Consider the following 12,385-nt stretch of genomic DNA (forward strand, 5'->3'; position numbering starts at 1 on the left):
GGTTGTTGTGATTGAATTTTACTGCTGCCTTATCCAACATAGACCTTCACAATGAGGTCAAAGATACAAATGAAGAGCACAGGCAGTGTCTTGTTTAAACATGTCCTGTACTTATTTACGCCAATTTCCACTGAATTTTTGAATAATTAAAAAAGCTCCTTGGTTTATCTGTGCTTCAGTTAATTGGCCTCACAGTTTACAGTGAATTTCATTAGTGGAAGAAAGGCGTTTTTGTGTGTGTGTGGCAAAGGGGGTGAGTGTTTGTGCGTTTTCGCTTTACAAATTAAAAGGAGCTAGCAAAGTGCCACCAGCATGTTTTAACCCAATTGCAATATACAAATACACCAAAGTAAACACGATTCAGGAAATAATTTGAGTTTCTTTTCCATTCAGGCATATGCAGGTGTACTTAAGTGGAACAACTCAAGTGGAATAACACTTCCAGACAAAACACCAGTTCAATGGGGGATGTTTATGCAGTTTAACCCGGCAGCCTGCTAAACAGAACAATGTTCCACTAACAACCATTTATTTGACCTTAAGTGCCGATATAAGTGGAGATATATAAGTGGAGTACACCTTTACACAAAGCTTGCCTGTAGACGACGGGGTCTTGCTGCCTGACAGGGACCATCCATAAGCAAATTGTAGTAAAGCTCTACCTTCAAAGTGAGAACTAAATCAGGCGGTAATCTCTGAGAACAGCAGAATGTGCTGCCTGTATAAATGTATCTGTCGATTTTGAAGTCACAGAGGTGGTAATGCACTGCAAACCTGGGGCAGAGAAAAAGTGTGTCTGGGTTGACCTTGAGTGGGAGGACACTGTTAGATGTGTGCGCTGTGTGTGAGTCCAGGGCTAGAGGCTTCCTCTTCTCCATCATGTATCAATAGCCCCCTTTAAACAGCTATAGTATTAGTAGGAAAATCCATTATCATGCTTTGTGACTACCTCCACTGCTGGATTAATGCCAGAACACACCCAACCCCCCCACTGCCCAGTCCATGTTTGTTCATTTCATACTGAATGACAATATTTCTGCCTTGATTAGGATGTATTACTCCTTGAAGACCTGTTGTTTTATGTTGACAGGGAAATGTCAGCGAAACCGTGAATGTGAAAACTCAAGGAATAAAAGTTTTTACAGAAAAAAAAAAAAAGTCTGCTTGCGTCAGCATCCTAAAGACACATATCCACTGTTGAGGGATTTTTGGTATTACACCAGTGGCAAGATGTAAGGACACAATGTGATAAATGAATGTGAACACCTACATGTAGCATGGAGAGTGACAGCCATTGTAGCCGCACAAAATTCCAGTCAGTACCACTGATTGTTACCACGGAAACAGTACTCTTTCCTCGGGCTTTTGCTTGATCGTACAGGGTGACTATTATTTTAAGCTTGAAATTAGTCAGGTTTATATTTTTGCAAAACCTTCTTCCTCGCATTACGCTGCTCCCAGAGGCAAAATTAGGAAAGATTAAGAGTGATGCACTCTGACTCCGGCCTTCTGGGAAATAAAAGATTAAGCTAAATATCACTGGGTTGGGATAAGGCGCTGAGTACAGCAGGGGGCGGGGTGGGGGGGGAGATGTATTGGACATGTCCAGGCATCCATCAAGGCTCAGTCCAGCCTATCACCATGACGATGGAGCCACCTCACTATCATTAATATTCCAGTATGCAGAGTCCCGCTCAGAGCCCGCAGCTCTACTCTATCATATCCAGCAGCAACAGGAAGTGTGTGTGTCTGTGTGTATGTGTGCGAGTGTGATAGCTACAGCCTCTCTAGTGAAATAGGGCTCTCTGGGGGCTTGTGCCTCAACTCTACAGCCTTTGTGGGCTCCCATTACTTCTGACAGATAGAGATCACTAAACTGCTGAACAAACACCCCATTCAGTCATTTGCATACATTACAGTAATGGAAGGAGAAAAATGTATCAATAAAACCAAATAAAGTGTTTCCACTAAGCTCCGCTCCTCTTTCTCTCTTTCTTGAATGCTTCCTTCCGTCTTTTTTTTTCTACTCCGCGCTTCCTTCATTCCATATTTCTTCTCTTTTCCTCGCTGCCCATTTCTTTCAGTATTTCCTAACTGCTATGTGGTGAAGTTCTCCTCGTGCTATATTTATCATATTGGACTGATTCCCTCCGAAAAGGCTACGCACATCAGATGACCACTAAAGATGACAGGTTATTAAAAAACTATTTGCTGTAAAAAACGTGTCCTTTGAATTGGTAAAAAAAAAAACGGTGAAATGTCTGAAGCCCGAGCAGATTAGGAACACTAATCATGCATGGTGAAAAACAACAAAACATAATTTATTGTTGAAGTTTTAATTAAAACTGTGCTGCTTTGGGGCACATATTACATTGAAAATACCTTGCAGTGACCATGGCCTTCTGAAATTAATCGTAAGAAAAAAGGCTGACAACAGTCACGGGGAAACAGAGGCACAGGTACACACATTGCACTGTAAATTACTCCCACCCACACCCCCTCTCCCTGTAGCTGACACACACACACACACACACACACACACACACACACACACACACACACACACACACACACACACACACACACAGACTAACTCATTTATCACCCTGCTCAACAGCCAAGACAACAGAGCTTCACTTAGGGTTTCAGGGTTGCTCAAGCATCAAATGCAGGAGTTTTAGCTGTTGTTGTTCTTCCATCTGTCATGCTTCAAGGAACCGACATCCTTTTTCTAATCCCAGGAAAAAGTTTAAGAAGGTATGTTTGCCTTGACTCTGCTCTCTTATGTGTACCAGAGGAAATGTCAACCCGGAATACGCAGCACTGTATTTCACACTGTTCCTGTTCCAACACTTAGCCGAGGCGACACAGATTGCGGCGCCACCTAAGCTTATTGCAAACACTGCTCCTAAGAACCTCGGCAAATCAAGCACAGCCTCCGCTCTTCTTATCTCTTTATCTCTCTGTTTGTACGAGGTTTGATTCCAATCACCGTGCACGCTTTCACAAAAAAACAGCCTCGATGTCTCGGGACGTTTAGAGTGGTGGGATAAAATCGCTGTGACAGACACCAGAGAAGTGGGTTCCATTGAAAAATGCATGTATGCACACAGAGGTCCTACAGTAACAGGCCGACAGGTACACTCAAGGCAACATGTGACTCCATACCACTAGTGTCCTATTAATATGTACTGTAGCAGGAGGATTGACACAAAACACCTGTGTCCTAGATAACTTGGAGCTTAGAGATCCAATACAAAAATATCTGCACCAAATGTCTCCTCTACTTGTAGAAATAAAGCTTTCCTGTCAACCTGTTATTGTGATTGCTTTATAATTAATTATGCTACTTTATTATACACAGGAGATGAAAAGCAGTTCCAACACTCCAGGGAGCTAACTGAGGGAACTAACGGCCGTGCACTCTTCATAACTTGACTCCTTTCCGTGTCTCCACCCCAAATAATAAAGGAGGGAAAATTATAGTTAAAATAATACTTTCTGTATAACTATGGTAATTCTGTGATTTGCAAAAAAAAAATAAGAGGAAGGAGAACTGCGAAAGTATCCATTAACAAACACTCCAAGAGGAAACACAACACAGGTGGAGAAGGAAATATATGTGGTGGCAGTGCTTTCCTGCTGGTTCCTGCTTTAAATAAAGCAAAGGCAAAAATAGATTGTATTAAATCCCACTAAACAATGTTCCAGACACCAGGACGTAATCAGTTGAGATGGGACGAAGGGAGATTGGAGGAAGTGGGATGTTTCGGGTCATGGTCAGCCAACTTCTTTCCTCCACTCTCTGGGGGGGAGCTCCAGACAGTGAGGAAGAGCCATGTTGCAGTATATCTACACTTCTCCATTTCCTCTCACTCGAGTTCTCAAAGGACCTTGAGAATCAATACTGACATTGGATGGAGCAGTATTCTAGTCGGCCTGCTCTGCCTTCCAGCTGCCACCAGGGAGGTCCCTGCCTCCGTTTTTTTAATTACACAAATTCAAGAGCTCTTCTTCGACGTGGAGCAGATTGTAAACGTGTTAGGCGGCTACAGTGCTTACACAACCCAACATGCAGAGTCAACCTCGAAAGATATGAGACAAAAGGAAGAAGAAATCAGGTTAAATGCTGTCTTGCATATGGGCATATGGAAACTCCTACTCACTTGTTAAGTACTTTGTTTCTTAATAATGCTCGAAACAAAGATAGAGTCGATTTCTTTACTGTTTTCTACTCGTATAAGGCACCGTAGCCTTGGGGTATTGACAAGACTTGATTTCCACCATTGGTCAAACCCACACCATGAAGACCTTTCCTCTCAGAAAGGGCATTGAAGAAAGTGCAGAGACATGGCTAATTCAATTTGGGAGCAGATATGCTTGGGTTTAAGTGAAACACTCTGTTATCCAAACAGTAGATGTGCCACGAGAGAAGATAGTGCACGTACGGTTGTGTGGAGAGGCTCGTGGCCAGTCAGCAGATGAAATCAGGGATAGGCGATAAGTTGGTTTGAGGGGCTAGAGCCCCTATTAGAGCCCCCCAGGGGACAGGCAGCGGTGGCAGAGTGCAGCAAAAATAGCCACAGGCATGATTTCACTCTTGGGACGCAGGGAGGAGTGAAGAGGGACATCTGATCAACATCTCACAGAGAAGCAGCCAGATGCATTTCCCAAGTTCCCCTGGGTGCCACCTATCACACCAAGTGACTTAAACTGCTTGCCCACCGCCAGGGAGAAAACAAACAGGATGCACCTTTGCTACAGCTGGTGGACAATCGGTACACACAATGTCCTGATATGTGAGGATACATTCAGCGTGTTTTTATAAGCTGTACAAACCTGTGTGATGTATGACAATAACAACATCAAAAAGGATATCGATAGTTTTTCCACAAACTTATCTTCCTGGTCATCTTTTTTGGGGAAGTTCTCGATGTCGTTCTCCAGTCGCTGAATGTGACGTTCCATGGTCGTCAAGCTGCTTTTCAGGATCTCAGCAGACACTGTAGAAAAAAAAAGCAATGAAGAAGAAACACAATGAATCGATTATTGACAATAATCAATTTCATGCTGGGTTTATAAAAGTGTTCCCTGAGAACTTTGTTACAGTTCAAAGAAAAATCCATGTGAGTGATTTCGACCACGCATGTAGTGACACACTGACTCCTGCATTATCCATCTGTGTGTGGCCTAGAAAGCCAGAGCATGTGGAATGTGCGTGTGTGCAGTGTGTGTCTGCGGTGGCTCATTAATCAGTCTGTAATCACTGTATGCAGAGTTGCTGTGGAATCCACAGTATTCAGATTAGCTCTTTCAAGTGGCGACTTCAAACAGCGAGCAGCATCTTAAGGGATCAGCTTGGACAGGAGCAGAGATCCAGTTCCATGTTTAGGTTGATGTTAAGACTTAAGTCGTATTGACACCAACCCAAACACACTAACAGAGTACAAACATCAGAGTGGAGTGAATAGATAAGTAAAGAGGAAATTGAATTAAAGTCATGTGCAGTCATTAAACCACATGCCTTGATCGAGAAGAGCCTTCATATTATGAGTATTTGAATTGAAGTCACAAAGTGTATTTAGTTTCAAAGGCTTTGACGGTTCTCTGCAATATTGACAAGCAATTGACTGGAAGGGTGTCTGCTTTTACTTCAATATACAATTTATTTTCAGTTTTAATTGCTTTTTAATATGATTTTCCAACTAAAGCCCTTGGCCTTCGAGGCCCAAAACTAAAAAAATTAAAATAAAAGATAACTACAGGATGAACACAAATTGTTCAACTGAGGGCAGACTGCTGCCAGGGCTGAATAAACACCTTTTGTAACCCCCATTATGTTCAAGCCGATATTCTATTGGGTGTTAATTATATAAGTGGAACCAGAATTCCAGCCGGGCACCGAAATTGTATTTCAAACCCAAATTACTTAAAGCTCGGGGAAAAGTCGTGGGGTCGTCAAATCAAATAGTTTATTTATAATGTCTTTGTACAGGTGCACACATGAACAACCTTTTTGGCAGAAGATAAAAAAAATGCCCTGATGCATGAATGATGAAATCCATGGATCGGCGATGGTTGAGCGAAAGATGAGAGACCTTGTGTTGACATGTATTTTAAATTGTGTCAATGAAGCTGCAAGTGACACATGAGAGACTGAATGATGGATGTTCAAAACCGTCCCCAGCGACCTGTTCATCCTACTTTGCAGCTTGTCATTTAGATTTGCATAGAACTCAAATCAATAACCCAAAATAGGTATTGATTGGAACAGTTCTGTCATTATATATCACACACTACCCCCACAGCTGCAAGGTTAGGCCCTTCACCAGAGAGTAATTGAATGGGCTGAGGGAGTGAGGAGTGTGGTAATGGACAAGATGTCAAGAGATGTGGCCTCTGTGACATCAGGGTCAACCTTGTCTTGCTTTACATCAATTCCATAACTGGGATTTGTTCTTTTTTTCTCATTTTTCTGAAAAGAAGACTGGATGGCAAGACGGTGCATCACACGACCAGGACACTGAAACAACCCTGAACCCAGACACAAAGACATCTAGAGTGCAGTCCCACTGGAACACAGACACACACACACACACACACACACACACACACACACACACACACACACACACACACACACACACACACACACACACACGCACACACACACACACACACAGCTGTGATCAGTCGAGAAGCAATACAACAAGACTTAGGGGTGAGGTCACTGTCATTATTAGACTTTGTAGCTGGCTGGCTGGATGGATCCAGTGACTGGCAGCTACACAATTCCTCCTCCGCAATTCTCACAGAACTGACTCCTGGGGATGACAGTGAGAAAACCACACTATCACATAGCCTGTTTCTCCACTGATAGGACCTCAGAGATCCACATGCTCACGTCGCAACGCTCTCAGCCCGGCTAATGGTGAAAAATATAAAATGAACAGCATGGGGGGTGGGCAGTCGGTCGCAGGAGGATCGACAATTAAATTCACACAAATTTATCGGGGCACGGGAAGGCCGTTGTCATTCATTGTGGATTAGGTTTGCCGCGTGTGGCAACGGCGATAGTATTGGGTAATTATTTGGCTCCAACATTGATCATAGTAGCCACGGTAGCCAAGAATCGGTGACTCAAGCTAACTGTGATAGTGTTTCAGGGGAGCCATTTATAGGATCAGAGTGAAGCCATGGGGCCGCAGCACAGACTATTGTTTACAAGGGAATTACTTATCCTTGAGACAAACTGGCACACATATTTGTGGCGGTTTTCTGCTCTAGAGGCAAGTTTATGCTTTTTAGAAACACATATACATTAATATCCCCACCCCTTCTTTGCTCTAATAATATAGTGTGTACAGAAGCTGGCATGGATTCTTTGGGGATTTCATTAGTGAGATTACCACTAAATTAGTGCGGCTATTTTTAGGGGACAAAACATGGCAACACTGGCATCTTCTGAATACACAATTCCAGTGGCTCAGAGGAGAGAGAGGGGAGAGAGAGAGAAGAGAGAGAGAGAGATCAAAGAGTATAAATCCATTTTCCAAGACAGATCATTTCTGAAATGTGTCAAATGGTCCTAATCAATGCTGTTAGAAAGGAGTTTTATTAATTAACAGAAATACAATATCTTCAGTGAGACATATCTACTCTTTTCATGGTTTCTTTTTCAATTTCTTTATGTTTTCTACCGCCTGCCTATTTGACTATGGACTTGGAAATAACTGCAAAGGTTGAGTGATGCATAGGGGACACCGCCGTGCACAACAAAGACAAAAGTTATTTGAAAGACAAGAGGTTAACTTGAGTGAATAAAACACCAACAGCATGAAAAAAACCCTCCTCCTCTGTGGTCAACCTCTCTCAGTTATTGATATGAGCTCTGCAAAACTGCCTATTGAAGCATCAGTCATTCCCACGGAACAAAAGACAAAACAGAAAGTATTTAATTAAGCTTTGCCCCGCTTCTTTCAAATAAACTGCCGGAGAAAAATACTGTGCAGCTCACAATACCGAATCAACCGCTATAATGTGAAGATGTCAACTTTATATTCAGTCATTTGCGGAAGGGGGTAATTTTCCTTTTGATTTATAGACAAATAATACCAATCTTTCATCCAGTGCTCTTGCAGTGCCGCCAAAGGTTACAAAGGAAATTGAGATTTATTTTCAACGTAGCTGCCAACGCCGCATAAAAGATCAAGTTTTAAATAATCTACACACTTGTGAAAAGAAAGACAAATGCAACATAAAACCAGACAAGGTCGTCCATACGTGCATTCATCACCTTATATGAGTGAGAGTACGTTTGTGGATGTGTAGAACGGGAGATGAGGAGAGAAAGACAAGCGGATGAAACGGATCAACACAGACAGCAGAAATACGTCTGTTATATAGAAACATGGTCGAGAGGAAAGGTTGCTTTTAATGCATTAATGAAAATGTTGATACTTATGATAAATTAACAGAATAAACTTGGTGGTGGATTCACCTCAAATGTTAAATTGGGCTGTTTACATTTATCAATCAAGGGTGACATAGAAGTATAACTGGAAATTGAGGCTATATTTACAATGTTTAGCTCAACATGTATGAGGAGGATTCTTTGGAAAACAAAAGCTCTTTCACAACTTAAGTTATGTATCAAAACATGAGATAATAAAATAATAATAATATGTAATGACATAATCCTGAAGCAGCATGGGATCATAGGAGTTGTTGTCTCCACCACCTTTTCTGATGAGACATCTATCTGACTCATGTTCATGGTAAAGGTAATATGTATAATTTGTTGTTCCACAGCAAAGTTCAATTAATAATCATGATCTATTATGAGTTACCATAACCAACAAAAAACAGCTGACTGGCTCAATAGCTAGTGCTGTATTTTTCCTCATTATAAGTTGTTTGTCCAGGAAGTTAAATAAGAGATGGACAAAATCCTAGATAACGAGGATAAAATGCAACCAATAATATTATATAGGTGGAGTCATTTTAATGAGAATTTGTTTTATCATATATCTTTACTTTAGAAATGCCTCTATCAATAGAAGAAATACACCTTCTCCGGCTTGTGATCTCTTCTCAGACCTCGTCACAGCCTCTTTTCATACACAGCACAGTGCAGAGAGAACAACCTTTGAAGTGACTCCACACATGACATGTTATACATAATGTCAGCTGAGGGACAAATTCATCACATCATGGTAAAATAGGCTATTGATCAAAAAGATGGCACCAAGACAATGATTCATCTAATCTCCGTTTAAGAACCTTTGGTACAAATATAATACATTTTGAATATCCCCACACCCGATTTTGATTTGACACATATTCATACTATGTTTAAAAAATCATGTTCTAGCTTATTTTTTTCAATTTACCAGTGGTGGCACCTGAAAGTGAATAGGAGATGAAGTCAGAGGCAGACTAGTGTGCGGCAGAGGAACGAGACAAGAGGACAAATACAACTCTGTGTTCCCCTTTCAGTCGTAATCAAAGCGGCTTCATTCTGCAGGAGTGAAAGTGATATTGTTGCTGCTACAAAGCAGCCACAAGGTTCCTTCTGATTACCTCAGCACATGATGTTAAAAACAGCAGGTAGGAGAGAGTGGCAAATGAGGATATTTAATGGGCAGCAGAAAACAAAGGGATGGAGGAAATCTTTATTCTGTATTAACCGAACCTCGTGGCTTGGGTTTTGGTTTTCAGGCAGGACTTCTATCATCTCGTTCTAATTTCCGTTGCAGTGCTTTGTAAGGGAAAAGTTACTTACATCTTTTTCTTTAGGAATGATTAAATGGACCAGTTATATTGTGTTATAAATCATCAAACACATATGGAAGCAATAAGAGAATTACCTCAGACTAGAAAATAGACCATGTCATTGGTAGACAATGCAATTAATTTCACTCAACACAGATTCACACTAAGCATAAACCATCACAATTGCATATCCCATCAATGTTGTGCTAATTGCACGCACATAAAAGGGTAAATCCTTTTTACTTGTGCTCTATTTCCCTTTTTTAATTTGCATTTTCCGTAAGCCCTCTACAGCAGAAGTGTTATCATAATGAAGGATTTGTTCTGTGATTATAACCGATGTCCCCCCCCACCAAAGAGCAATACCTTATGTTTAAAATCTGCGCGTGCAAAGTGCAGCAATCATGACACACTTGAGTGTGTTTAATAAATCAAGATGTAATTAATATTCCAGATGAAATTATTCCCTAATATGATGAAACGCAAATGTAAAATGTATTTATAATTAGTGCAGCACAGATAGAAAGCTTGGGAGACAATTGATGTGTGTCATTCTATATTACATCATTTTATACCACTCTGGAACATAAACATGACACACAGCACATTAAAGGTACTATTATATTAATTACTGTCCCTATAGCACACTGCATTAAAGCACATGTATAATGCAGAGTACAGTGCATTACAGTATTAATCAGAGCTCCTTCACATCCAGTACTGGCATCAATTTAAAAAAAACTGTATGGGGAAAAAAAGGCTCTATCTTGCAAAAATATTTAAAAAACTGCAAGAAATCTAATGGAACGGAGTGGAGCTCATGAGCAAGAATAAAACATGACATGAAGAACACATAATTTCCAAATTACAACATTTGAAAGGGAGTATGGGTCGGAGCCAAAGAGCAGAAAGTGCAGCCAGTCACCGAAAAAAACACACTTTACCGCAGCTCGCACTCTGGAAGGAAACCGTGTTTACAATGAGGGTCATGTCTGTGAGACTTTATTGCTTCTGGCAGCCATCGGAGCTACAGCCCGGTGCCAGATCTCTGGAGGAATTACAAATGGAGTCAATTACAATATATTTTGATGCATGGGAAAGTTTAGACATTGACCCGGGGTGATGACAATTCCCCAGGAAGTGCTGAGGAAATCAGTCAGGCTGATGTGCCAGGGCTGTTTATGAGCCTCAGCAATAAAAAGCATAAGAAACTCACGGGGCGGTTTACCTCATCCCTCGCAACTAAATACTTGTCATGCACCTATTTTAAGATGGTTGTTTCTTTTCTATCAGTACATATTTGTTTTGTGTTTTTCTGATGTCAGCGGACCTGCAGGGAGATATGAGAAGGTAGTAAACAGCTGGAGAACATCCAGTGCACGAGAGAGACGCCAACAGGAGATGAGTGAGCGTAGCCTGAGGAGCCAAATGTGTGTTGTCCATTTTCATACATGTCTGGGCATGCCCACACACACACACACACACACACACACACACACACACACACACACACTGCTAGCCTGGTTGTTGAAATGAGTGAGCTGTCTGGTAAAATAGATGACGAGCTGGAGGATATTTCTAAATAAAAGCTTAACACGAAATAAACTATTTAGGCAAATGAACAGAAACATAGTCTCAGGTATCTTTGTCAAATCCACACGTTAGTACAACAAGGTAATTAATTAATAAGAGTTTGCTGATAGCTCTTCGGTGCATTAACAACACAGGCAATGATTATTTGTCACATTCTATCTTAAAGGTTCAGTGTGTAGAATTTAGTGACCTCTAGTGGGGAAGTTTCATATTGCAGCTGAATACCTCTCACCTCACCCTCCCCTTCCAAACATGAAGGGGAAACAGTGGAAACCTTCAGTTGCCATAAAAACTCAAAAGGTGTTTAGTTTGTCCAGTCATGGATACTGTAAAAAACATGTTGGCCTCAATAGAGAGGACCTACTCATAATGTAAATATGAAGTATTTAGATATAAACAGCCCATTCAGGGGTAAAGAAAACAACAATTTACAATTCATATGATGAAACACATCACTAGGGTTATTTTAAATTCATTTTCTGCCAATAGATCCCTTTCACCTAAATCGTATACACTGAATCTTTAATTACCACAATAATGCAGACAGCGCCTTAACTGACAAAGTAAATACAAACATATATCAATATCACGTTACGGCTAAATATCAGTGTTAGTTACAACAAGGGCTTTCTGGAAGGAGCTGACTTCTGTGAGCGTGGAGGAGAGAAGAGATGCTCAGTGATGGGGGGGGGGGGGGGGGTGCTGATCATAATAGCCTGCAGAGGTTGACTCATCCCTATAACCTCATTCACAACTTCAAAGTTGAACCTTATCGCATAACTGTGGCTATTTCCCCCGACACCTCCGAGGGACACACTTCACTTGACATTTCTGGGTTCAGGAGACCCAAAACTTTACATGTTTTTTTTCGCCTGGCCTTAGATCTGTAGAATGCATTGATTGAGAACTGAGTATGTTGATGTGAAAACAGAAAGCTTGCAGTATCTGTATCTGTCTCATTATTTCTCACTATAAAGCACCTACTAAATGAAGCTTAATGGAGAATGCAAAGCTTTGA

At 41.1% G+C, this 12,385-nt stretch overlaps 1 protein-coding gene across 3 annotated transcripts in view; it reads right to left on the minus strand.

Annotated features, from left to right (window-relative positions):
- diaph2 (diaphanous-related formin 2) overlaps positions 1-12,385 on the minus strand; it is a 344,506-nt gene that overhangs the window by 94,142 nt on the left and 237,979 nt on the right. For all 3 annotated transcript variants that reach the window (XM_061079060.1, XM_061079061.1, XM_061079059.1), the window contains one exon: positions 4,879-5,003. In XM_061079060.1, coding sequence (XP_060935043.1) covers positions 4,879-5,003 — 125 coding nt within the window. The remainder of the gene's footprint in view (positions 1-4,878; positions 5,004-12,385) is intronic.

Source organism: Limanda limanda, chromosome 10 (assembly GCF_963576545.1).
Source record: "Limanda limanda chromosome 10, fLimLim1.1, whole genome shotgun sequence".
Classification (NCBI taxonomy): domain Eukaryota; kingdom Metazoa; phylum Chordata; class Actinopteri; order Pleuronectiformes; family Pleuronectidae; genus Limanda; species Limanda limanda.